We start from the raw sequence: 27638 nt of genomic DNA, 5'->3' as shown, positions 1-27638 counted from the left end.
TTAAAATAAAAAGGTTGCAATTTTGCAATCTTAAAAACTAAGACACGGGCTCCTCCTAGTGGTAAAAACGCAGGAATTATTCTTTCTCTGTTAAAAAACTTCTAGCACTATTTATAGTTACCAATTAGTCTCAGTTAGCTTTCCATTTGGTTCTGGAAGTTTTAGAGGCCTCTAAGTTCTTAACTGTTGCCAAGGAACTGTTACCTAAATATCAAAATGAGTGGGACATAACTAAAAACATTTGCAAATCACTGTAACTATTTTTTTCCTCCAAAATAAAGTTTATCTACCTCTTAGTGCTTTAGAATGATGGAGTGGAAGGGATGGAAGACTGTATTCCGAAAGACTTACGCTTTTGTACCAATTTGAAATCCAACTTGCATTTACATTTGTTATCCAGAGAGCAGCACTCGGCATTTAGTGGTGGAAACCCTGCACAGCATACCTTGGGCTCAGATGAATATGCTACACCCCCAATATCAAGTATGAGAAAGATTTTATATACTTTAAAAATGTCTTCAATTTTGAAGCCAAGTCAGTTGCTCTCACCTAAAGAGCAGAAGCCCAGTGTCAGTGCAGTTGCTGAGCTTGTTACTAACTCATCCCAGCCATGGAACAGCAAGCACTATATTTAGCCACACTTGTTCTTCAAAACAAATTCAATCAAAAGGGACAGAGGGCCATTTTTATTATCAGGTCCTTTAAAAGTCTTATTCTGCAATGAAGTTTCTCATCAGCCTAAAACAAATAGCAGCTTATGTAACTTAAAAAGGAGCTGTACATAGTAAATGATGTTGTGCATTTAACAATCTTCCCCCTATAATTTTAAGTTGTTTGATTATGTTAACAGGCCTACTAACATAATAACACTTCAAATTGTATACCTGAGTGGGACACAGCACTGCATAAATTGAACCTTTATTGTAGACCAAAGTCCTTTCAGTCTTAACTGTACTTGAAATACAGTAGTATGCAGAAAACTGCAACTGCTAAAAATTCAGATGTTGCTATAAGAAAATTTATGGTCTCAGAGATTAAAGAAAGAAAAATAATTCAAACCAGGCTAATTTCATTATTTGCCAATTTCAGTTTTGCTTTTATGCCACAAAAGGATGAAAAATCCTTTACATGCCACTTCTACTTGCAAGCATGCAAAAAAAATTTCCATATTTCAGATGTCTGTTCTCCCTGTTCATGCTTTTTGAACCCTTTTGTTTTAAAGACAAATGATACAGATGTTGTGTTAGAAGAAAAAAAAACCCCAAATTATTTAAAACTGCTTATGTCAAAAGAAATTTAGATTGTGAATTTAGAGTCTTCTCTTTTCCCCTATTTCATGTACGTGCATGATGTATTCTGTATGTAATTACATTTGTTTTACAATAACACATAATAGAAAAGCACAGGAGGATGAAAACTGTTGCTGGTTGAATGACATTTTATTTTCACTTTCAGAGAGCTGTACAGTTTCTATAAATAGATGTGATACTGTAATATTTACATCATCCTCACCCATACTAATATATTCCATTTAAAATGGTAGATACCCTGACCAAGCCAAAACAGGGTTACTCCTGGGTGCATTTAGTCAGAATTCTATGTCAAAACATACAATACATCAGTTTGTATCAGAGCAATTTCTCCTGGTATTTTACATGTAACATTATTTTCTCTAGACAGTCTCACCTTCCAGCATCCTAAGAGCTTTCCAGACAAGTGCACTACAGTTCAAGAATGAAAATAGGATGCAAAAAAACCCATTCATATCCAGCCTATTTAAAATAAGGAATGTGATGGATAGTTTTAACTATGTGAGTTTCATTACACATGAACACAATATTTTCAGGATCCCTTCATATACAGGTACAAATTGAAAAAAAAATAAAAAGCAATAGCTTAAAAAATTTGGAGACAGCAAAATCCTCTGGGCTTCTGAACATGTTCTGCAGATTTCTGTACAGTGCTTCTGCCAATAATGTTTCCAAGTTTTATACTGCCTTATTCATTTTCTAATCCCTGTGATTCACTGCTGTAAAGAGTGCTTATTTGCATCTGTTAACTACTGCTGGGGTAGCTACAAACACTACCTAAACTCCCATTTGAAAATCCACACAACCCATGAAGTGTTGAGGTTTTTCACACCATACTACCTTCAAAGTTTCTCTCTCCACTTCTTTTCCCACTTGGGAAGCAGTCATCTCCACAGATGGACCAATTAAATAACCAAACTTCAACTGTCACATGATACTTTTAGACTATGACAGCTAAATTGTTCATCTCTACCAAAAGGGACTGTAGAGCTATGTGACAAGAACTCCGTGTTGGTAATTAAAAATAAACAACACAGAAGGAAAACAACAAAAACACAACATTGAAACAACATACAGGACCAGACTGCTTCCACTGTGCACATACCAGAGAATCTGAAAGCAGAAGCCTGCAGTTGTAAAGTGATTAAATTGTAACACGTATCACTAGAACAGAAAACAACCGAACTCAAGCTGGTAGTCATCTGAACAAAAAGGAATTCCAAAGGAATGTCCAGAGTAAGTCACTCAAAGCTAGATGCAGATGCTCAAAACCATCTGATTAAAAGCTCATTTTAAAACTCCATTAAGGATGAATTCAGAAGGAGACTGAACAGGGAAGGCTTAGGTTTTTCTATGGGGAAAGACTTGCAGGGTCATACATAAATAGTCAAGTTCTCATAAAAGACAGAAAGTGAGCTCCAGTAACTGCAGTAAAACTGGGAGTACTGCATATCAGTGTGCCAAAGGGTAGGTATCTCCAAATATCATGATCAACTGGAAACTGGTCGAGGTGGTTTGCTTTTGTTTTCTGCCTCTTTTCCACGAATTGCAGCCACATAAGAGAAGAGACACAGCACGGAGTAGCAGATCTCATGAGCCTACAAGAATTTAGAAAAAGAGATACTGAAATTCAGATTAAGTGTTTTACAAAATCCACTGTACATTTGTATTTTCCTGCATGTCTTCCTTCATGGGACAACTACTCTGGCTAGAGACAAAATCAGGAAAATGTGTCCCCTACCACCTTCTAAGATGGATAGAGAAGAAGAGCCATATGACAAACTAAAAATTTCCTTTGGGATAAAAGCATTAGTTGCTTAACAGTATGATTTAATAATTTTTAAGAATAGAATTTTTCTATGCTAAGATAGGAAGTTAGCCAGCTGGCGTTAGAAGAATCATTCTGCATATTTGCTTTTGGTCTGTTGTATGAAATTACAAGACATTTTCTGGAAGGGGTTGAATGAGTTAACTAAAGAGAGTGTTTCACATAGCACTACCAAGTTTTACAATTATTTAACTGATTCCTGTGCTATTATTTAACCAAAAATCCTCTTTTACCATGTGACTGGCAGCACAATTCAGTGAAGGTAAGACTTAGACTTAATTAATATAATAGTTCTATTAACAGCTATTCTGTCCTGTAAACTAACAGCTAATTCTTATCCTGTAAACTAACATCTAAAATTTTTGTAAAGGTAATAAGCATAACAACATGTTTTGCTGTATTACAGTACAAGCTAAAACACGTCCATAAAATATTTTTTTTCCATTAAACTGGCTTCTCTTACTAACAGATACAGCTATTTACTTCTTAAACTACATAAATTCTAAAGCATTTAGTTCTAAAACATTTCCAGCTTCTTCAAATAATTCTGCTCTCTCTTCTCTTGAAGGACTGAGTTTCCATGAAATCACCAAATGTGCACACTGCGCTTCAGACATAAAGTGAAGAAATTTCAGTTCTGATGATAATCATTGGTTTCTATTTCTTCCTCATAAATGCACATAAGCCTGATCATGTATGAAAGTGCTAAGTATCATTATCAACTGCTGCTGTTCACAAAAATGTTATAAAAACTGAACATTAAACCACAACAAGAACCCACCAATACAGCAAGAATCAGTACTTTCACTGTTCTCTCACAACTCATTGCTCCTGAGGGAATGGGAATTTTTCGTAAACTGTTAACAATCATTCCTAGGAAGTAGTTTCCCTTTCCATCGGTTCTATGGATTAAGGACTGTGTTCTGCACTGTCTTAAAATTAACAGTTTCACCAGTTCTTACTGTGTTAAAGTTCAATGCCAAATTGGCTACCTTGCATCTATATCTGTCTTAAAAAAGGAGACAGTGCTTTCTGCACTACGGGGGAGTTCCTCTAATTTCATAGATACAACAATCACTGAGTCTTGTTGTCTCCCCCTAATGAAAACATCATGAAGAGCAGCTGGTGTTTCACTGCAAATCCTGCAGTCTCAATGTAATTCTTTTCTCCACATGAAATTTTAAAGATACATCCTCTAGAGAACCACCAGAGGCATCACAGTTGACTCACCATTGGCGTCTTGTACTTGTGGCTCACCACTTCTTTAGTTTCAGGAACTAAAACCGGACGGGCAAGAGACAAAACAAAAAGTTCAAAAAACGAGAGGCAAATGGGAAAGAAATAGCACAACGTTCCCATGGGAAAGGGAAGGGATGCAGACAGACAGCAGGTGCAGGTACAGGGCACCTCACTATCCCTCACTTCTACATACTTTTACTTCTTTTCATTTACATTATATATATCTTTGGAAGATACTGGTAATGTCATAATAAATTACTCAAGCTGGCAAAAATTTTCATTGCCTCTGTTTGGCACAGCAGATATTTGATGGTTCTTAGAGACTCTGGCTTTTCTCATATTCCTGCTGGACAGTAAAAATAATGAAAAAATAAGCTTAATGACAAAATATGCCTAATGTCTACTACAATAAAACATAACCCAAAAATTCCAGAGGAATTTGTCACTGTATGAGTCCCAAAGATTTTATCCTTGAGATGTTTGAATCCTTCTCTGCTGAATAACAGATCTCAAAAGAACTGTTGGACACTGTATAGTAAGCTAGTGAAATCCTGGGGGAAAAAAAAATGGAGCTGAGGGGGAAAATTTTCTTAACTGGAAGACTGTTTTCCAGCTCTATTTTAAGTTTCTCAAGATATTCTTTCTCCTGTATAGGATGTGTGTGATGGTATTTACTTGACACTGAAAACATTAATAGTTTTTGAATGAGTTGCCTTAAAATAAAATGCTGAGTTCAGTGACACACATTCCTAAAATATCAGGCTGACTGGTTTATGAAAATCTTTATATAAAAAGAGGATTAGGGCACTGATGAAAAAAATCTCTTATCCAGAAAATCTGACCTTGTTCCCTTGCACTGCCTCAAACTGATAGAAAGAAAACTGGCGTATAGCTAAAGGAAATTTGTCTTTTATTCTCATTGTGGAATGCATAAAAAAGCAAACTGTAACCATCCCATTTGTGTGCAGTGCATCTGAGCTGTGCCTTTGGCCCGTACTTGGTCTGCATATGTTGTGAACAGATACCATGGGAAATCACCAGAAGAAAACAAAGACCACACTAGAACATACAACTGGCAAATTTAAAATGTTAAGATCAGGGGAATACCATGACCAGCTCTGAATACTTCCATTCCAGAAGAGCTGGAATTTGCCATGAAATTTCTGTGTCACAACAAAAGAATTTAGAAGAAGCAGTACAGAAATTATGCAAAACCAAATTATTCCAAGTTCATAGAGGTAGGATAAATGTTTTATTACACATAGTACTAGTGACAAGAAAAGAAACAGAGGCAGATGAGTTCAGTATGAAGAACCAGGAAAAGTCCACAACAAAACCTATCCATGCAGATGTCATCTCTTCAACTATGATATGACACAGCTAAACGCTGGAGAGGGAGACGGATCACACTCTTAAGGGGCCAAGAGTAGGCAGTGCAGACTGGGTTTGAGAAAGTTCTCAAAATGTAAACCAGTACCTACTAATTCTTCTAGGTCATGGTACTGTCATTCTTGAAAAAAATCTATTGAGAAGTACAGAATCTGATGGTAAAAAGTAATGTTATACTTTTGTTTTATTTTTCAACTCTCACTCTCCTTGGAGTTGGCAGTTGCATTAAGGGCTGAGAAACAAGGGAAGTGCATACCCAGGCTGCACTGCCCCAGTGATACCAGAGACTAAAGCTGGGGAGATAAAAGGAGGTGCACATCCAAGCTACCTTACCCGTTGGCACCAGATGTTCCAAATTAACTCCATGTCACCAGGGGATAAAGGTGGGGGAGTGAGGCTGGTGCACAGCCAAATAGGGTAGGACTTTTACAGCTGTGTAAGTCTCACTGCCCACTGGATAACATACAACTGTTCATATACTCTTCAAAAAGCAGGAAGGGAAAGCTGTAAGGACCTTGTGCCATGAGGGAAGGAGAGAAGGGAAGCTGTAAAGTCCTGTATCATAACTGAGAATAGGAAGAAAGGGAACAGGAGAGCAGCTAGGCAAGAAGGTACTGTCTCTCCACTTCACAGTAAGTTGCCTTGTCTTTACTTAAAGTACTCCTTCACAGTCCTTCGAATGCAGAAAATTCTCCTGAGAGGACTGAGTTAGGAAGATTAAGAAGAGTGGGTTTGCATTTACACACACAGAAGTCAAAGCACTACCACTGCAGAATACAAAGAAAAAAGAAGAAAGGAAGAAAGAAATTGCCTTCCCACCAAAAAAAAAAAAAATTAAAAAGAAAAAAAAGCCAAAAAAACCCCACCCCCACCACAACAAGAAAAAAACCCCAAAGAAAAGACCAAAGCCTTCAAAGATTCAAGCCTCAAACTGAGATATTAGCACCTTTCTTCTAACATTAAAAGTTATTCCTGATGCTCTTGAACTGAGTGGATGAAGGGAGTGAATTATTAAGCACCATCCTGCAGCTTTTGGACCTGTAAACAAAAATATGGTGCTACCACAAAATGAGTTTAGGCGACATCACTTTACCTGCTGGAGAATGAAGGTTTTCATAGCAGCAGCGGTGAAGGGGCCACAAGAAAGTAAAGCACATGTACACAGCAGTAACTCAAATTCCAGAGGGAAGAACCTTACATTTCCTCACTTACTTAAATTTACACTTTCATTTGTGGGACACAATTCCTGAACTTCTGCTTGCATCCTGCTCTGAAACCACAAGTCCGACTGTGATGCTGCCATCTAAACCCAGCATTAACACAAACAAGCATTTTCCTGCTGTGCTATCACTAATTTGGAGCACACATGCTTGGTAAAAGCAAAATCTTGCATTGAAGTATTTTTCATCAGATTGGAGTATGCACACTTACCAGACACTACCTTTCTAAGAGCATCTACTACTTCAGTATGCTCCTACTATAATAAATCTGATGGCAAGGTTCACAATGTTTAACACGGCTAAATAACTTCATTCTTAAGAAGTCCAAGCAAGTTTTTGCTGAATGCCTTTAGTCTACTACTACCAAACATGTTAATTTATCTTAAACAGGACAGATTGTCAGATCTTCTCACCTTTACAATTCAAAAAAACAGCTCTGAGCTAGACTCTAATCTCTGCATAAGAAGAAAAGTTAGCTCATCCTCCTGCAACATCCTCCTTTCTTTTTTCTTTCTCTGTATTAGCTGGATGGGCAAATTGTCAATCTCATTTGGTACATCTAAACTGGTTCTTGTCTGTGACCTCTATTTTATGAGAGAGGATATTTTTAACTCAAGTGGTTTAATTTCTCAGTTTTTGCTTGTAGATTTCAACTCCCAGTTTATTTTTAATTACTTCTCAAAATTACCCTTTTATAAGTTCCATATGACAATTCTAGCTTTTGCAATAGACCCTTGATTACGAAGTATTTTGTAAAAAAAAGAAGTACTTTTTCTTACATTTATTACAGACATTACTTAGGGGCTAAATGCTGTGTTACAGAGTGACCAAATTAACTAGAAATAACCAAATCAAACACTGTCTTTCTTCTTATGCAATGTAAACAAACTATTAAAAGAAGTACTTTGCACGAAAACTTAAAAAAAAGATCCAAAATTAATTCCTGATCCAAGTAATTTCTTCTCAGTTAAAGATTTCAGAAGCTGAAGCCATTCTTTAAGCTGATTTTATGACTTCTGAATTCTCGTCTTTGTAAACCCATCAATAATCTTTTACTGACTTAAGAAATTTCTGCAAGTAGTAAAATAAATCACGCCCATCAGCGTGAAAACATGGTATCAAAGGAATACAAATTGAACAGAACTTATGAACATCTAAACTATTAGAAAATTTTCCTGGTTTAAATATACATATCTGATCATTTGAACTACGAACAACATTTTCAAAAAATTGGGAAAAAATTGCTCACACATTCAAATCTGAAACACCTGTGAGATTTACAGTAGACAACAAGAAAACTGCAACAGTCAGAAGGGTTTTATCACTTAGAACTTTGTGTCACCCAGAGGAGACAATACACTGTCATGGACAAAGACATTAATTTCAGAAATCTCGTATTAATGGTCTTCTATAATTTACGGAAGAATCCCTCAGCCAGAACATTCTATCCACAGTACCAAAGAACAATGACAGTCTTGGTAATGGGAGCTGCTGATTCAGATTTTGCTTAATGGCCAAAGTATGTATGCTGATGATATACTATGGCATGTTGTCAATTTTAACTTCCTTTTATATGTTTCATACATACTCCTAAGATCTAAACAAATGTCTCAAAGATGGCTGGAAGAATAAATCTGGATTTCAAGAGAAGTTATGTGGATCACCCTTGCAGAGAGCTGCATCTGAAGTCACTCATGTTTTTCAGACCCTAGTTAAGAATATTGTGACTGACACTAACACTGAAGAGGAACCTGAATTTTGCCCAGACTCCGGTGTAGGCAGATATGCAGCAGCAATAACTGACCAAAATAGCACAAACTCTCTGTTCTCTTTAACCTTTACTTTTCCACTCACGCTCTTAAACAAAAATCACAGGATAAATAAAGTACAACCTGACAAAACAGCCTCTGCTCCATTCAACAAAATTTAAAATACACCTAGAGCAAAAAGAAAGCTTTGCAATTAACAGTAATTCTTTTTCATGAAAGCATGGTGTGTTGATAAAGATCAACTTTAAAACCTCCCTAAAAAAATGTGGTTTCTCAGATGAAAAAGGAACATACCAAAGAAAATTTATACACACATCCACGTCTGGTTTTTGTTTGTTTCAGAAGACTCAGGAAATTTTCTCTATCTGATAACAAAAAGCACCTAGGTAACAAATCTTAACATGATAAAAATTAATGTGCAAATTTTTATGTAAAGTCACCCATCTCTCAGGCAACTTCTTATATGCAATCTACATTCTCTCCCATCTTCGAAATTGCAGTGCAACTCTGAATCTGAAGACTGGAAATTTGAGTTACTGCCATGTGAGTACAGACCTAATATCAAAATAATGTAATTACCAAATTCCTCCAGGACAAAGACTCCTCGCACAGTATTGCACTTTTTAATGTGATTCAGCTCTATGAAAACCTACAAAAACAGGAGGAAAAGTAACATAAAATTAGTTTGGGGTTTTTTTTAAACCAAAAATCAAAATTAAACAAAAACATCATCACAACAGATACAACCTGAAGTTTTATAGCATACACTACCAGTTCATTTACAGTTTAATATATAATAAAGGGTGAAATAAATATTCAGAAGACAAACTTGCCACAATGCTAGAAATCAACAAAAAACTTAAAAGTGCTAAGAAGCGAAGACAGCAGAAGATGAAGTACCTTCCGCTCCTTGCAGGAGGAGAAAGCATGGAAGAGAAACGAAGGAGTTAGTAACTCTGACATATCCAACATTGCTACCCCTTCAGGCACTCAAATGAGTTATTGCAAAAAGAATACCAACACACCTGAAATACAGCAAAAGAGGGGGACGAGAATAAAGCTGGCTCCCAAATTTGGCACTGTTTGTAGCCTCTGATCCATCCCAGGTAGTTTCTGCCCCTCCATGCATCCTCCTCCAGCACAGAGGGCAGGTAAGGGGCACTATACTTCCCACCCTGATACTGATCCTCCTAAACCTATCCAGTAGTCAAATTGAATCCAATGAGGAACCACTAACCTTTCTCCTCCCTGACAGTTCTGCCATGTAAGACTTTACTAGAGTTTATCACACACAATCTTCAGAGTTACTCTTGGAACCATCGCCTTTTAACAGTCAGTACCAGTTTTCTGCTTTAAGCAGGATAGGAGAGTTTGAACTCTTCTCTATGGTTTGCTCACTTCACATATGGCTCTGCCAGTTGAGCAAGTCATTTAGAAAACAAACCTGCCTTAAACTCATGTTTTACATACATGAACCCCAAAAGACAAAAAGCAGTTGAACTACACGATGAGGTTTTTCAGTCCAGAATGTAGATGCCAAGATTTCATGAATGAATAAGTTCTCTTTGCATAACGAGTTTGTTTAATATCCAATCTGTTTGAAGATACTAAACAGCTCCTTCTTATGTGCACATCTCCAGAAGGGTCAAAGTCAGTACACAGACATAAGAAGCTGTAGCAAGTGCTATAAGGAATCTAATCCATATTCCAGTTTCTAGTAGACTTGCTTTTCAAGGCAAGAGAAATACAAAGAGTAACATTGCCCTAATATTCAGAGAGTCTATGTCAAACACCTTAGAGAGGTCCTCCTTGTAAAACTGTATTACGATAGTGTGGTTTGATACTTTGAGTGCCTACACATTTATGACACCATGATCTCAGGATCTTTTTTTAAAATGGTACTGGAGAAATTTCACTGTCTCGGAAAGAAGGGAAAGGAAAACTCTGCAACTCCTCTTGAATCCCATGTTAGCAACATCAATGTTGTCATGCATTATATGCTACGCATGAAAGACAAAGGATGTCAACATTAGAAATTGTTGTGGGGTTTTTTTTTAAGAGACTTATCTATATCAAGAGAGATCAGTAAACACACCATACATCTGAGATAAGACGTTGATTTTCAAGTCAAAGGAATTTTATTATTATTTTTACTGGCAGAGAACTAACCAACAGACCTGAGACATCTTTGTTCAACATAAAAAACCAAAACTTCCACTTACTTAACCAAAGATCTTGCTTTCTGCTTATATTCAAGCACTCAAGGGAAAAGAGACTTAATTCCATCTTTTTTTTTGTTTGCCTGTTTTCATTCATGTTCTATATCAGTTTACTTGGTCAAAAACATTTTATTTTTTGAGGTATACTTACAGAATAAACAAGTCAATAACAGAATACTTTCTGTACTGCACTTGGTTCTGTTTTTCTGCAATCTTTTCTGTGAAAAGTTTTTGCTAGTAGTCTGAAGTTCAAAAATTCAGAAACTCAGCAGAAAGGCTCACTGGCCGTTTTATTTGGGAAGAGTCAAACTGCGTAAGAGAATTGACTGCCCCAGGTGCTCAAGATCTGAGTTAATGTTATGGAGTGCTGCATTTCCACAAGAGCTATGAGCAAGATGAGAATTTATCAAGTTTGTCACAATTACAATCCATTTTCAGAAGATACGAGTTAAAGGGCAACTTCTTGCTCTCTTGTTTAAGGGACAGAGATGCTCTCCTCTCACTCCATCAGAAAACACGCATAAAGGAAATAGCAGTTACTTACCCTAGGGAAACTGTAGTTCCTCAAGACAGAGCATTCAGTGTGGATCCTACTGTAGATGGGCATGTGCCTTATGCATCTTATTAAGCTTCCATCTATTTTTGACACAGATGAATTCATAACGGGCACAGGCTACTGAGTCCCAATATTACAACAGAGTTTGTAGATGTGAACTCAGAATTATCTGTCAATACCACAGGTACACTTGATTCCTCCCTATCCTAAAGAACATCCTCTGACCTGCTAGGCACAGACAGACTTCAACAATTTTTATTCTTCAACTTATATTTGCTGCAGTGTGGTGAGACAATTTGTGAACACTAAAGACAACTCTCATATGTCAGTAAAAGGTTGTCCCACCATCCATCTGAGACACTTCCTAAGGAATTCACAAGATGGTAAGAAAGTACACACACTGCAAATCAAGAGCCTTCAAAAACAGTTCCCTAACAGCAAGCTTCACACTGAAGCAGTATGTCCAGTCTTCTCAGGTAGGTGCCATTTATACTTTTCTTTTAAAAAGTGGAAACCCCTCTTCCTATGTTCTATATCAATTCTGTGATGTCCAATCAAGCAGAGCAACAGAAATCCCTTATACTAGTAAGCCACAATACTGAAAAGAATACTTGAAAAGATAGCCAAGAACAGGGCCTTTATGTTAAGTAAGGAGAGGAAGAGGAAGAGAAAGCTGTGCCTGATGAGATCCTGTAGGTTTTTGTTGGTCAGTACCCCCACTCAAACTCAACAGAAAGAGAAAATGCCATTTTCAACATGGAAAAATAGCTGCAGGATCCTGGTTTTAATGATGCTTATATACATATTCTGAAATCAACTGCCTTAGGGAGCAATTCACACAATGTATATGAGAATTGGAAAGAAAAAACCATCCAGAATAGCAGATCTTTTATTAAGAAAACAGGCTGGTTGATGAGTGTCAGAACAAGAATGCCAACATCCTTAGCTCCAAGGATTATGAAACTGGAGGGGAATTTTTTTTTTTTGCATGGTGCAACTAGTAGGAGTCCTTTATGTAACTGCTTCTTGTCCATTCTACAGGAAACCCTCAAATGACACACTTTTGGAATCTGTCTAGACACTTTGCTTTGAGAAGGAAAACATGGATATATATCTTAGATCCCCTAAATGGTACTGAATGTCCCAGTCAGCTGGCAAAATAATCTAGCAGACCAAGAATTAAATATATTGAATAAAAGCAGTGTATTTTCCAGAACTGTACTTGTTTCAATATCCATCTTAAGTAATGGCAACTCATCTGGCCACAGCTTAATTGGAAAGGTGATGAAGAGAAGGAATAATCCTTCAGGTATATGTCCTGGCAAACGTCCTGGGTCTGACCTGCACAGACTCTTTTCCAGAAAAAAGATAGGAATCTTCATGACAGACAACAAATTAGAACACCATTCTCTCTAAGGAAGGATATGATAAAGCTGGTATTCTATGAGTGCTGGTAGTAGCTCAGTATCCATTGTATACCAGACAGTCCCATAGTAACCATCAATACAAGGTCTCCCTAAAGTTTCTTTCTGAATGTCATTCCAGTCTTTCAGGAAAAAAAACAAAAAAGGCTTGAATCTGGGGGGTTTTTTTGGACAGATACATGTGTGCTCACTATGTGCTTAACACTGAGTGTCTCTGTCTTGTGAAGATGCCTGCTGCACTTCAGAGACCATGCTGCTGCTGATGTGGCTATCTTTTTATACATCTACTCTCACTGCAAATGTGAATGTGTTTGCCTTTTCATTTATGAAATGGAGTCATGCCCATAGAGATGAGCAGTTCGAGCAAAACTTTTTCGACTTCTGGGAGAAGTAGAAAACAGAACATTCCTATTGTGTGTCCTTACCTTAGGACAAAGTAATTTCTATTATATCCATCTATAAGGATATCAAACTGTTGCTTTGAGACCAGGGTTTAATTTTCAAAGGCTTTAGACCTGCCATTTTCAGGAACTACGGAAACTCATTCTGTACAACCAGTAACTTCCTCTTACAGTTCTTTGTATTTCAGCACACCCAATGAAAAGATAAAATCTCTAACTTAGTCAAGTAGAGTGTTCCATCACAGAGTAGGTCTGAAATTCTACAGCAGGACAGACATAACCCAGGTTCTGCCCTGGTAATAGACAGCAAGAAAAATGAGGGAGGTTCACAACTCTCCATTCCTTACACTGGCACATATGAACTCAAAGTGGCACATGGTGCTGCTGTGACCTTGGGAGAAGCATTAAAGATTCTGAGCATGTGTGTTTGAGATGCACGTGCACTTCCAGTGGGATCTACACTGATGTATCCTCAAAGAAAAACAAAGCTTGTGTGGGGAGAAAAGTCTAGTCAGGAGGAAAGGAAAAAACACTCCACAGAGAACTGACAGAAGCTTTTCTTTCTTTCTCTCTCTCTCACACACACACACAGACACACTCTCCCTTCTCCCCTAAAAATTGATTCTACTGTCTAGCATAGCATGCATTTAATATATGCAAAACAAAAAAACATAAAGCAAAATAAAAAACAAGGATCAAAGGAAGCAACAGAAACAACATCCAGAGAAAGGAAGAAATGACAATTCTACTTGTGTTTCCTCTATGCCCACAATATCTGCTATTTGGAAGGAAAAAGGAATCGGTATTTTTTTCTTATTTTTGTGAAATACATCAAGAGCCAGTTTCCTATTCTATTTTCATGCAAATTTCTACAGATAATTTCTAAAATTTTAAAATAATTCAGATTCAATATAATGCAGAAGGTTGCCTTCTGTACCTGCAATATTCAAACACTGTATCTTTAAGGCTGACTACTTATGCAATGAGGATTTCCTCACGGTGTGATGCATTATAGCAGCTTAGATTATTATTGATCACTTGTTCTGTCCCTTAATACAGGCTAACATTTCTTTTGTACTTAGACAATTCAGACCACAAGAAACAAGAAGCTGAAAGATGTATCAACATCTTTCTTTAAAAGATTATAGTTTTCCTGAGGATATTTAATTTCCGTGTGGTTTTACATAAACATATATTGATACATGCTTGTGTATTTGAGTGTAAATATATGTAAGTTTTATTACCCACATCAAGCTATCCCTTGTCCTTACTGATACTCTGGGAAGAGGAAACACCTACACAGGCGTGCTGCAAAAAGCTTCATGCTCAGTCTTCTCATAGATTTCCCTCATACCTGACTGTGCATAAATTTCAGGTTAATTCCTTCCAGTGTGACCTGAAGAAGACCTCCTTCACCGGTTTTCATATCCTGCACAGGAAACTCACCACCCAACTCAGGGCCTGTGATGTTAATAAAGAAAAACAAAAACAAAACAAAAACAACAAACCAAAATAAAAATCCAGAGAGAGAGAGAGAGAGAGAGTGCAGAAAGCAGTCAGCCAAGTCATGGTATGTGGAAAGGAAATATAAAATAGTAAAAACGTAATTCCTATTGATGTGCATATCAAAAGGACACTACTAGGAACAGTAGTGAGCATTTCAGTGAGTTCACTCACTAATGACAGCTTTCTGAGTACCACTAGAATTTTAAGTAGTGCAATAAATTTCCTTCTGGTAACATGAAGGAACATCAATGTCAGTTCATCCTGTATTGACTCTACTTCATATTGGGGTATTGTTTGCTTTAAATGCCACATTTCATTTCTGCACAGTAAGATGCTGCAATCACATAATACCATAGAGAGCATAGTCTTAAGTACAGATACATAAGCAGCACAAAGGAGGCTTGTATTTGTGAGCTACATTGCTTAAAACAATGCCATGCAATGTAGTTCACAAATACAAGCCTCCTTTGTGCTGCTTATGTATCTGTACTTAAGACTAAAAAAAAAGTCACCATGATTAAAATAATAATTTAATAGAGGATATTAATAGGTGAACAATCTAGGCATTTTCATCTAGTTTCTTTTGCATTATCCAGTTCAGCTGAAAACTGCTTACTTAAAATGATTTTTGAAAAATCATCATTTTTTGCAGAACCACTGAGTTCTGGGGAATAGCTTTTAACAAAATTCAAACACTTCTCAAACACATTTTTAATACTACATTATTGCCCAATTCATAAAATACCTTCCAAATATACTCTTCCCTTCTCTTCCCTCAGTGAAAGTTCAGTATTTCCTCCCCATTCTCAAATTAAACTGGACTAAACCAGTAGGAGGAATTAAACTGGTAGGAGGAAGAAAATTGTAGCGCTTCTAAACACCAACAGCTAACATTAACTGATGCCAGTCATATGTATAAAATGTAGATCACTCAGATACAGTATTAAGACACACCTAGAATAGGCCTGTACCTCAAAACATAGTCCCCAGATTCCTACCACCCCCTTGAAAAAAAAAGAAATAGTTGCAACAAAAATCAAACTTGAAAACACAAAACCACAGTGATGTTACCCTGAACCTGCAAACAGACTCCAGCAAAGGAGAAAAAACCACCTTATGAAGATATAAAATAAGCCACCTTCATGTTTGTTACTCAAGTACATAGAGCCCCTGCTCCTCTCTGGGGAGTAAGAAAAACGGAAAATTGCCTTCCCAAGAACTCAATCTTCCGAAATTGCAAATCCGCTTTTCTAGGGCTTTTTGACTCAACAGAGAAAAGAAAGAAAAAACTGCCAAGAAAAAATTTACCAGTGTAATCATACTATCCTGTCCCACATGATGATGCAAAACTAATGTATGTCCACACTAGAGAAGTAATACTGATATAAAATTCCTTTAGCTGCAGCTTTTGATCTGCACCAGTATGAGGCACTTCAATATTCAAAAAGTTTCTGCAAAAAAATCTGCAGAAGGCTGCAGATTCATCATTGTAGATTCAGTAACACAAGCCAATCATATTTATTAACCTCCATTCTCAACACAAAGTGGACAACATAGTTCTGTGTCTCAATCAGGAGTATTAGCCGTGGTTAGCCAACCATAAAGAGAAAGTGAAACTGATGTTTCAAAATCTTTTTTAGTTATTGTTTCACCGGCAGCTAATCCTCCTTAAATGTAACTCTTCTTTATACAGGGTGTTTTGGTTGTATCTGTATTGACAGTGAGGTAAAGAGGACCAGCTAAAGACAACAGCCTGCTGCTTGCACATGGATGCACAAAGTTACCCCAAGATTTCCAAGTAAAAGGAGATTATGTTCCAAGGAGTTATTAATAAAAAAAATTTGCTGATTGCAGATTAAACAACAAATGTTCCCAACATGCAAAATCTTGTACCTGGTTTAATGCTTTGTTGCCTTGCTGCTGCTCGCTCCATACTGTCTTTTACACAGTAGTACAGTTCCCGACACTAACAGATACAAGAAGAGTAATACAATGTTATTTCTCCAAATTACTAAGGGAGGGAAAAGAACAGCAAGATTCTAAGATTCTACAAAAAGAACAAGCCCCATGTGGTGCACAATGACCAAAAGCCTATTCAAGTTCAAGCACACCCAATTACTAGTTGGTACTTATATTTGTTTTACAAGTTGATAGAGAAATTATGTAATAGCATTTCATCACACAAGCTAGTGAAGAGTTCATGCCTTGGCACATTCTAACCAAGCCTATGCAGTTTCTTACTGTAGAAAAGGCACCAAAACAATCCCTCCCTTTTTTTCAACTCTCAGCAATCAATATTGCTAGTCATGCACAAAATACCTATCTTGTCATTATTCATATAAATTTCCTTATGGCATATTCTTCTCTTCATCTTCTTTCAACTCTGAGATTAAGCCATAATCTTAGAGCTACATTTAAGAAAATTTTCTATCCATAGCCCAAGATACAGGACACAAAGAAGGCTGAGCTACTCTATACTAGAAAGGAACAAATCTGATGAATGGACTGACTCAAAAGAGTTGAGATCAATGGCTCAACATCCAAGTGGAAACCAGTGACAAGTGGCGTTCCTTGGGCGTCAGTACTGGGTCTCATGCTATTTAACACCTTTGTTGGTGACACGGACAGCAGGACTAATGGAAGGTGTCCCTGCCCATGGCAGTGGGGGTTTGAAAGTAGGTGATCTTAAAGGTCCCTTCCAACCCAAGCCATTCTATGATTCTAAGATCAAAAATAATACAATAAACTCCTAGGGCATCATTTTATTTAGGTTTTCCCCACGAAATCTACTGTAATATTTTTACCATCTTCACAAGCCTGCAACCTTGCACAATATTTAGTAATACTGATGCTTTCCTTCTTCTAACAAAAAAGCTACATGTAATTTCTTAAATTACTTTCTGGTGTATGACTGTGTTCAAGTTAAATGACACGGCACAATGCCAGCTTCAGATGTCGGTGCTGCTAAACAGCCATTGCAGTTCAGTAACCAGAGCTGGAAAGAGAGTGCTATTTTTTGATTAAACATGGACTATGACACACAAAGGATTTGGTTTTTTTCTGTGCAGTTATCCCTGCAGTATTATGTGTATTAAACAAGATACATACCTTCTTTGTGTAGAACTTGTTCAGTTGTGTCTCCTGACCATTCCTGCGCCAGAGGCACAGCACTTTTGTTTTGGGACAGTAAGTCATGTTGATGAGTTTCTCATACCACCAACGTTCATACACAGTTCCAATGTTGCTTCTCAGCACAATACAATCATCACATACCTGGGAGCACAAAATATTACACAAGATTTGTAATGTTATTCCTCTTATTTCTTCTGCTGCTAGTTGCATTAGTATTACACTTGTCTCTACCTCCATGAAAAAGATGTCTCCTGTTGTGTCTGTCCCAGCATGTACTACAAAAGTCTGCTTCTTTATGTGGCGGCTGCCACTGGGTCTCACAGGGAGTTCCCGTCCGTTCTAGAAAAATCCCACATGCAGTCATTAATGAACTTTGAAAAAAAAATCCATTCAGTGACACTAGAAGCATTCTCAACAAATGAAAGAAAGAAGAATTTTTAACAGTATTTAATGAGCTGACTGGAAAGAATTTTGCACAAAGCCTTAAGCAAGATACTCTAATATTAAAGTTTAGTTTTCACAAGCGTGACTATGAAAGTTACCACAGCATACAACAACATTCACGTGGTACCATACTCAGTATGGGATAACGAGGTGTCAGAGTTCTGGTATCATTGCAGTAAACTGGTCTGATTCTTCCCAATTAATGATAATTTTGTGTCATTTCTGTGCACAAAAGTAAGCTCCAAATGTAGAAATGCTAGGAAAAATTCCTTTAAAAGAGCCTAACTTATGTCCACCCTGGTGATGGTTGTGTTAAAAGCTAGCTAGATTTATTAACTGAAGCTTTAGCCTACATTCTTATTGATCATTACAGGACATCGGGTTTATTCTTTATGAACACTGGAAACAGTTTTGTACAGAAACTGATTGCTGCAAGTCTTATAGTGGCCTGGAAACTAAAAGAAAATTAAACACTTCTTGCAGTCATAGTAATCATAAAGGCTCCTGCCAACAAGTTATTAAGAAAACATTAGGGTTGCACAGAACTGTGGTACTTAAGTGTCATGTTTATACATATGTATAATACGAATGTACTGCAGCTCTGACTGACAACTGTGTAACATTACAATATTATAAACAGGTCATACAATCACAGTCTTTATTCTATACTTGTGGAGAGTAGCATTTAATAATTCAATTAATTATTTTTAATATTTTTAAATTAGTGTTGCAGAGAATATATGTAACATTTTTCAGGCAATTTATTTCCTCCACTGTAGACCCCACAGGTATATTACTCATCACTGTTTTACTTACCAGATTGGCAAGTTTGTCTAGAATATCATTTATTTGCTGACTGTGCACCAATCCAATATGGGATTTTCCCATTAGACGACGCACCTTTTTCCTAATATCATTCTTGTTCACCTAGAAAGGAGATATACAGACAGACAGTTACATACCCTTCTCTATTCACAGGAGGCAACTCCAATCTCCCAAACATATCCTGGTTTCCATTGCTAAGAAGCAAACCAACTTATGTCCAGTTCAGTCATGCTAGGGCCTCTTTAACTTGGCAGTACACGAACAAGTTGCACATATCCCACTTTTTCCAGCTACTGCGCAAGTGATGCTGTGCACAACAGATTTCCTGCCTACTCATGGCCACAAGCTGCAGTTCCATTACCCACCACTTCCAACTACTGACATCAAAAGCCTCAGTTCTCCATGTTGCCACTTCTGAGCCCCATTGGCCAGACCAGCTTCTCCACCTTTTCCTCTGCAAAGACTTAATTTACGCAGCTGTGGAGCCCTCATCATAACATGGTATCTTTCAGAATTCTCATTCTTTCACCATGTGTTTCCTGGTCACTATGCTGTGGGTCTAAAAAACACTCCCAGATAGTCTCCAAACAGCAAAAGGTTCCCCCTGAAGATGAGCTGCAGGGAAGCTCAGAAACAAAATATTTCTGCCTCAGTTGTCATCTCAAAAGGCTACTATGAATGCCAGCCATTGTTACTAAAGGCTTCAAGACAGTACACCCATGTTTGAGTGCTGATTTCAAGCTGGATCAGACACTGTTTTTTAACACATTGGCACTATGACCTTAATGTTGTGGAGTACACAAAACAAACTCAACCTGCTTTCTTCCTTCAGCAACAGTTCTTTCTGCTTGAAAAAAAGCTTTTTTTTTTTCAATATATTTTAAAATTAAAACCTACTAGGCTCTGTTATCCAAAACAGGAAAATACATTAAAATACCAAGGTATTGGGTTTTAAGGATTATGCTTCCCTTGATAGCTTAAATAAATTCATCTCTCTAGTAATAGAAAGGCTTCCAACTTTGCAGTTTCTACTAGAAACTGTCCTTATTATCCACTGTTCTGAGTTCCATAAACTGAGATGTATGGTTTCAAGACAACATCAACAAAATATACTGCTTAAATCTGAGCAGCAATCGATTAAAAAGAATGAGAAGTCACCTTTATCATAAGCATAAAAGCAATCATATTATGCAGCAGCGTAGCCAACAAGCGATCTTCATCATCCTCCAAACGCTTTCGATCATGTTCTCCCAGGGAAAGATACCTGTAAGAAGAGCTGTATCTGAAGCAGACTCACAGGCATTCTTCATCCACTTCACTAAAGCACTGGCAGAGGACACAGCACTGTTTGTAAAGTGTATGGCAAATAAAACCTCTAAAAACACTAAGTCAAATGGGCATTTTCCAGTAAAACACCGTGATCAGTAATTAAACATTTCCCTTAATTATTAACTAGTTGAAGCAAATAACATCTGCTCAGCGGGAAATTTGTTAGTGGTCTGCTGGGCTTATCCATCTCCTGTTCTCTGCAGTCGCAGCTCTGTGACAATTACAACTGTCAGGAGAGGAACACATAACTCAGCACAAGAGCTATCCAGCATTAGAGCTTAAACACAGCTGCAAGGCAGGAGAAAGCTGATGAAGGAAGTGCACCAGGCACTCTCTTTTTCCAGTTAAGTAGGCAGTTAGTGGAAAAACAGTTTTGAAACAAGCACCCCCAAACTAGTTCTTATTTTGGCTACCAGATCTCATGTTTCATGATAGCATGGATGGAGGCAGTACAGCTGCAGGTGGTAGACAAGAGCACAGAATGATCAGCTATTAACAGAGCTGGGGGGAGGAACAGGAAGTTAGTCAAGACTGACATCTTAGATGCAGCTGAGCCTTAGGCAACCATGCAGATATTTCTAGAGAGTGGTTTCCTCCTGGGTTTTTTGTTTTAACTACAAGCTCTGAAAACACCTTAAAGATACTCTGCATTTTGAGAAGGCTCAAAATCCATTTCTGGAAACATTTAATTCTTTCACTTTATGTCAACACAGTATTATTCCAGAATATAGTCATCTTGCCACAAAAATCTCTTGCTTTACTACTGATCTAGTCTATTCCATCTGTTCATACTGTGATTATGCTTACATTACCCATTTCTCTGGAAATATCTCACCACGAGAGTTAAAAAATATATATGTTGTAACTAAAGATAAGTATTTCAGTATCAGGAGCTACTGGCCAGCAGGGAGAGAAGAGGGTCACTTTGGAATAGTCAGGTATAGTAACGAGCTTTACAAAGTGACAGTAGCATGTTAAGCAGAATTAAAATAACTTTTTTTTCTAGTATTTTTACTATTTCAGCCCCAGGTGAAACAATGAAGAGGAAAAAGGTCTACTAAAGAATTTACCTGTCAATCATCTCCTGAGGTCCTTGGTCCATCCCCATTCCTTCTCTCTCTAACATCACAGCATCCAAAAAAGCATCTTCCCAGAACTGCATCTGGTCCCACAAAGTTGAACGCTCTTTGCCTATGCAACGTATAAAAAATTTGAGCATTTATTCTATTTACTCCACTCAGATAATACTTTACAATTCATTCCTGTTCATTCCCACACCTTGAAAACACCATAAGCCAACACACAATGTAACTATATTAAAAAATAAAAAAAAAAGTTACTTGTAAACCACAAGCAAGATCACAACTGAAGAAAAGTGTGAAAGAAAAATCTCTCATTCTAATTAATGGCATAATATTTTTAAACCCTTACAGTAAAGTACCTCTCATCTCTATTCTTTAAGGAGTGTATCTGCTTCCATAAACTGTTAACACTGCCCGAAAGAGACAGGAACATCTCACACAGACACAGATCACAGCAAACACACAGAGAAGTGGAAAAATAAGATTATTACTCAGAGAAAAGGTTTCCATTGCAGCATCCTCTAACTGGTCCCAGACAGATCCTTTATCCCTACCTGCACCATCCCAAGCAGGTAGGAATGATAAATGGGAAGGATGAAAAACACAGGAAGAGAGAGCTTTTGATTAACATCAAGTCCAGACAAAATACAAAAAAACCAATGTACTCCTAATTCTGAGTTCAGCCCTCTGTTCAGTGACTTAAGCTGAATGATCTTTTTTCAAGATCAATGATATATTTCAGATTTCCATACATAGCCAACTTCCTTCTCCCCTTATTCACACTGTTTAAAGTATTCATATTCAAGAAGAGCAAGAGACTTGGACAGACCTCGTTTTATGCAAACTACACCACTCACACCAATCTCCCCTCACTCTTATTCAAACTCCCCAGCAAAACGCTGGCTTTACTCTGAATGGTCTGATGTGCCTTCCAATTCTACCAGCATGGACAACAGTTAGAGGTTAAAAACTGTGTCAGGTAAAGTGAAAATTCCAGTCTGTCCCAGACATGATTTTACCTGAACTTCAGCCTAAAAGATTTCCTCTCCACAAAAAGAAAGTAGCTTACCCAAAAGTCCTTCATATAGATAGACACGTTGGTTCCCATCCTCTGGACCTCTCCCTGGAGTACTCCCTTTGCTATCCTTCACACTCTGCTTCAGGTTGTGAGACTTGGCCTGAAAATAATACAAGAGGTATTGACAATTTAACTCTGCATCCTGCAGGGTTCTCTCTCACGCTGTTGGGTTTAACAGATGCAGTTTGCAAGCTCTACTTCAAAAAAGCTTCTCCCACAAACGTTCACAAACGATTGTTTTTTTCAAAGAGCCGGGTAATACACTTAAATGTCCAGAGTCAGACAAAGAAAAATCAAAGAGAGACAAATAGAGAAATCAAAACACAGAGGAGGCACAGTGCTTCCCTGAAGGAAAACTGAGGCAAAACAAAAAATGCAAGCCCCAGACTAAAGGAAAGAACTGTTAAACCTTTTCTGTCATCCCCCATAATTCATGCTTATGCATTCATAAAGGTATGACACTAAGCAGATGATTATATATCATCTTGCCTGAAGAGAGAGAGTTGGGATTACCAGCCAGCAGGAACTGTGACAACAAAGCTGGCCCATTTATTTCTCTACCCCCAGGTAAACTATGGTGAGATGCTTGCATTCATTGCTCATCATATAAACCCATCATCTTTGCTCTAAATCTCTTGCAAGGGTTCTTAGAATTCTATTTTCTTTCTGTTTAGTTCTATTCTATCTAGTTTAGTAGAAAAATGCAGAAAAGTAAAAGTTAAAAAAAAAGTCTGACTCTTCAGTAACTGAGAGGACATCCTCTTGCAACTAAGTAAGCAGACATGGTTAAATCACTTTCATACTTTTTGTAGAAATCTGCCACGAAACACAATGGTTTTGTTTGTTTCTTAACATTAGAAGTAGAAGCCCTGTAAAGGCTTTTACAATCTTATCAGGATTATAAAACAATGAACACAGTGAGACCAATCTCAAGGCACTGCAAGCTGTTTTCTTATTCCGCTGAGAGCATGATTTAGCCAAATCAGGTGTATCATTATTTTCTTGGTGAGATGTATGTTAGAGGTTACACACAATAATCAAGGACTTTACAAAATGAAGTGTTCACAAATCATTCAGATTTTACTACACACAGATCTTCTAACTAATATATTTACAAGTTATGATTACACTTCAAATAGGACTAAAGTAATATTCTAAAGAAACAGAACAGCTGCTGAAACTGAAATGGATCACTCCTTTCCTCTATGAAACAGCTGCTCCTAAGAAACAGGGAATTTTCCTTTTAGTTAAGGATGAACAATGCCCATCAGTGTTGCGTTGCCTCTGGAAGGTAATTAAATGTCCACTTGGTTGAGAGAAATACTGAAATAATATTAAATATTACTAGAGTCTCTAAGGTGGTGCAAGACATTAATCTACTACTCTTGAAAAACCATTTATTGCACAGGAAATGAAGAAAGGTTTGTGGATCCAGACAAAATTACATCTTTGACATTTTAATATATAAGTCATTGCTGATTAACCCTTAGAACTGAGAGATCCTCTTCCATACACGCACACACATTGAAATATTACTGCATAGGATTTATTAAAAAAAAAGGGAAGTCTGCAATGCCCTTACAAAGATAGAGCTAGTAGCAGAGTTTGTCTCAATTTCACTGTCTGACACAGTGCCTCTGGATCCTGCTAAATTGCCACCATTTTCCACACTCGGGCCATCACCAGCATTGCTACTCAAGTCACTGTCTGCTCCCAACGTCTCTCCAGAACTGTTACTAACCTGTGGAGAAAAATAAAGCAATTACCTTCAATAGACAAAGACACTATGGGTAGAAAAGTTGTAAAATGTTTCTTAAGGCACAAAACAAGCAGTACAGCTGAAGGCCACATTTGCCTTTTCTTCATCATTATCTTTTCATGAAATCCTACTCTGCAGGAAGATATTAAGAGACACTCAAAAAGCCCTTCAGAAAAATCACAGAACTGCTTCAGCTGAAATGTATCTGTTAAGATCATCTATATGCAGGCCCCCTGCTCAAGCAAGGCCAGCTAGAGTATGCTCCTGAAGACCATGTCCTGTTAGGTTCTTTTAATTTCCACAAATGGAGAAGTCAACCTCTCTGAGCACACTGCTCCAGTGTTTGACCACTCTCAATATAAGAAAGTGTTTTCTTGTGTTCTTGTGTTCTGATGGAATTTCCTGTGCTTTAATTTTTGTGTTGACTGCCTCGTGTCTGCCAATGGGTACTACTGAGAAGACCCTGGCTCCCTTGCCTCCATTCACTCCCATCAGACGTTTACACTCATTGATTAGATGCCCCCTGAGTCTTCTCCAGATTGAAGAGTCACAGCTCTCTCAGCCTCTCTTCTTATGAAAGTTGCTCCGATCCCTTTAATCATCTTTGTGTCCCTGAGCTGGACTCACTCCAGGAAGTCCTTATCCTCCTTGTACTAGGGGATCCACAACTAGACATAATACTCTATTGCAGCCTCACCAGTAAAGCAGAAGGATCACCCCCCTTGACCTGCAGACAAGGCTCTTCCTAATATAGCCCAGAATACCACTGGCCTTTTCTGCCATGAGGGTGCACTGTTGGTTCACAGTCAGGTTCTTGTCCACCAGGATCCCAAAGTCCTTCCCAACACAGTTGTTTTCCAGCCACTGGCCCCCAGTATGTACTGGTGCTTGGAGTTATTCCTCCTAAGTAGCACTTGGTATTTTTCCCTTGCTGAACTACACAGATTCCTCTCTGCCCAGTTCTCCAGCCTGTTGAGGCCCTCTGAATGGGGGCACAACCATCTGGTGTGTCAGTCATTCCTCCCAGTTTTGTGTTATTTGCAAACTTGCCATCATCCAGATCATGAGTGAAGATGTTGAACAGTATTGACCCCAATACTGACCCCAAGGGTACACCACTGGCAACTTGTCTCCAGCCAGACTTAATGCCACCTCTCACAATCCCCTGGGCCCTGTCGTTCAGCCAGCTTTCAGTCCACCCACTGTCTATCTAACCCTCACTTTGTCAGTTCATCTATGATACAGGGGACAGTGTCAAAAGCTTTATCAAAGCTGAGGTACACAACATGTGCTGTTCTCCCCTCATCCACCAAGCTAGTCATCTCATTGTGGAAGGCTATCAGGTTGGTTAAGCATGCCTGCTCCTTTATTAATCCATTATGACTAGTCCCAGCCAACTTCTTGTCCTTCATGTGTTCGGAAATGTTTCCAGGAAGGCTTTCTCCATCACCTTTCCCAAGGACGGAGGTGAGTTTGGCCAGCCTGTAGCTCTCTAGACCTTTATTCTTGAAGGTAAGAGTAGTATTTCCTGTCTTCCAGTCTTGAGGAACCAATCCTATTCACCATGACTGTTCAGAGACAGCCAAGAGTGGCATTGCAGTGGCATCAGCCAGTTGTCTCAGCAGTTGTAGCTGCAACCCCTCAGGAACCACAATCACTTTGTTGAAGTGCTCCCTAATCTGGTCATCCTCCACCAAGGGCAAATCTTTCTCATTCCACTCTTCCTCTGGTCTCAGAGGCCTGGGATTCCTGAAGGCCTGTTTTAATGGTAAAAACCTGAGGCACAGAACGCCCCAAGTGCCTCAGTCTTTTCCATCCATCACCAGTACCCCTGCCCAGTTCAGCAGCAGGCCTACATTTTCCCTAGTCCTTTCTCTTGTTGCTTACGTACTTTTTCTTGTTTCCATTCACATTCTTTGCTAGATTCAACTCCAGGTTCCTATTGGCTTTCCTAATCCTATCCCTGCAAGGGGAGACAAAAAATGTATACTCCTCCTGCGTCACCTGCCCCTGCTTCAACCTCTTGTATACTTCTTTTTTATGTCAGAGTTCAGCAGAAGTTCTTTGCTCATCCATGCAGGCCTCCTGCTGCCTTTGCTTGATTTCTTACTTGTTGGGATGGACCTTTTTTGAGCTTGGAAGAGGACATATTTGAATATCAACCAGCTCTTCTAGACCCCTCTTCTATCTGGGGCAGTGTCTCAGAGAACGTAATTTTTTCTCCATTAGAGAAAGACAATCATAGTATTACTCTTGTTAAAGGCTGAGAAAAGATCATGGAAAGCCAGATATTCACAGGCATGCAGCAGTATAGAGAGAAGAAAAACAAACAACAACAAAAGAAAAGTTCCTTAGGTTTTTATCCCTGGAATATGCAATATCATATAATCTGGTGGGGAAAGGTTCATTCTTTTTTGTTAAATGCATTCCTGCTACATTTTCCCTCTAGGCCGTATAGTTGATCGAAAGAAAGCAAGCAGATATATTTTGATATAATTCAAGTGTTTTAAGGTAATACATCAGAGAATTTATTCTTATTTTTAATGCAGCAAACAATCTGCCTTTTTTGCTCTCAGGTTACCTTTTTAAACTCCTATTTTTTACAGATGGTTTATACACAACTAAGACACATTTATAGAATTGTTGCAATCCACCAGTTCCATAAATACACCAATATGTAGGAATATGTAACAGCAATGAGCACCATGTATGAAGGCTGCAGTCTGCTAATAAAGAAAGCACTATATATGTTCTGTCAGACACACATGCTTGCTACCCACTCAGAGGCTCTGGAGAGAGAACTCAAAGACACACATTATGCATGCGTGACACTATGCTGCCACACCACACAAAATGTAGGCATGAAATGCCCTTCCCCACTTTAACAAGCAGTCAATCACGTCCAGATTTCACTCTGGGCATATCCTACCACAGTGCTGACTTCAGAGTCCTGGCTTGTACTTCTGACCATAACTGTTGGTCCTCCGCTGGGAATAGAGTCAAAATCACTCTTCTGCAATCAAAATGTATCAAGGACAAGAAGAGTCACATTAGTTTTTACCATAAGGAGAGAACATGACTTCCCATTCTTCTGGGCTCTTGAATCACATGCCTTATGCTTCCTTAGT

At 38.1% G+C, this 27638-nt stretch overlaps 1 protein-coding gene across 35 annotated transcripts in view; it reads right to left on the bottom strand.

Moving 5' to 3' along the window:
• Window positions 1-1420: 1420 nt before the first annotated feature.
• MADD (MAP kinase activating death domain) overlaps window positions 1421-27638 on the bottom strand; it is a 72001-nt gene continuing 45783 nt past the window's right edge. For 17 of the 35 annotated variants that reach the window (XM_048305490.1, XM_048305498.1, XM_048305500.1 and 14 more), the window contains 15 exons: window positions 27440-27523; window positions 24334-24492; window positions 22743-22851; window positions 22165-22227; window positions 21662-21782; window positions 20421-20526; window positions 19254-19364; window positions 18225-18332; window positions 17970-18134; window positions 16755-16827; window positions 14710-14816; window positions 9656-9664; window positions 9335-9404; window positions 4369-4415; window positions 1421-2908 (listed from right to left, as the gene is read on the bottom strand). In XM_048305490.1, coding sequence (XP_048161447.1) covers window positions 2801-2908; window positions 4369-4415; window positions 9335-9404; window positions 9656-9664; window positions 14710-14816; window positions 16755-16827; window positions 17970-18134; window positions 18225-18332; window positions 19254-19364; window positions 20421-20526; window positions 21662-21782; window positions 22165-22227; window positions 22743-22851; window positions 24334-24492; window positions 27440-27523 — 1440 coding nt within the window. In that variant the 3' untranslated portion in view covers window positions 1421-2800. The remainder of the gene's footprint in view (window positions 2909-4368; window positions 4416-9334; window positions 9405-9655; window positions 9665-14709; window positions 14817-16754; window positions 16828-17969; window positions 18135-18224; window positions 18333-19253; window positions 19365-20420; window positions 20527-21661; window positions 21783-22164; window positions 22228-22742; window positions 22852-24333; window positions 24493-27439; window positions 27524-27638) is intronic. The other 18 variants (XM_048305492.1, XM_048305497.1, XM_048305511.1 and 15 more) reach the window with 4 other exon arrangements.

This window comes from Corvus hawaiiensis, chromosome 6 (assembly GCF_020740725.1).
Source record: "Corvus hawaiiensis isolate bCorHaw1 chromosome 6, bCorHaw1.pri.cur, whole genome shotgun sequence".
Taxonomy (NCBI): domain Eukaryota; kingdom Metazoa; phylum Chordata; class Aves; order Passeriformes; family Corvidae; genus Corvus; species Corvus hawaiiensis.
The sequence above is the reverse complement of the archived record's forward strand: the minus strand, read 5'-3'. Positions and strand labels throughout refer to the sequence as shown.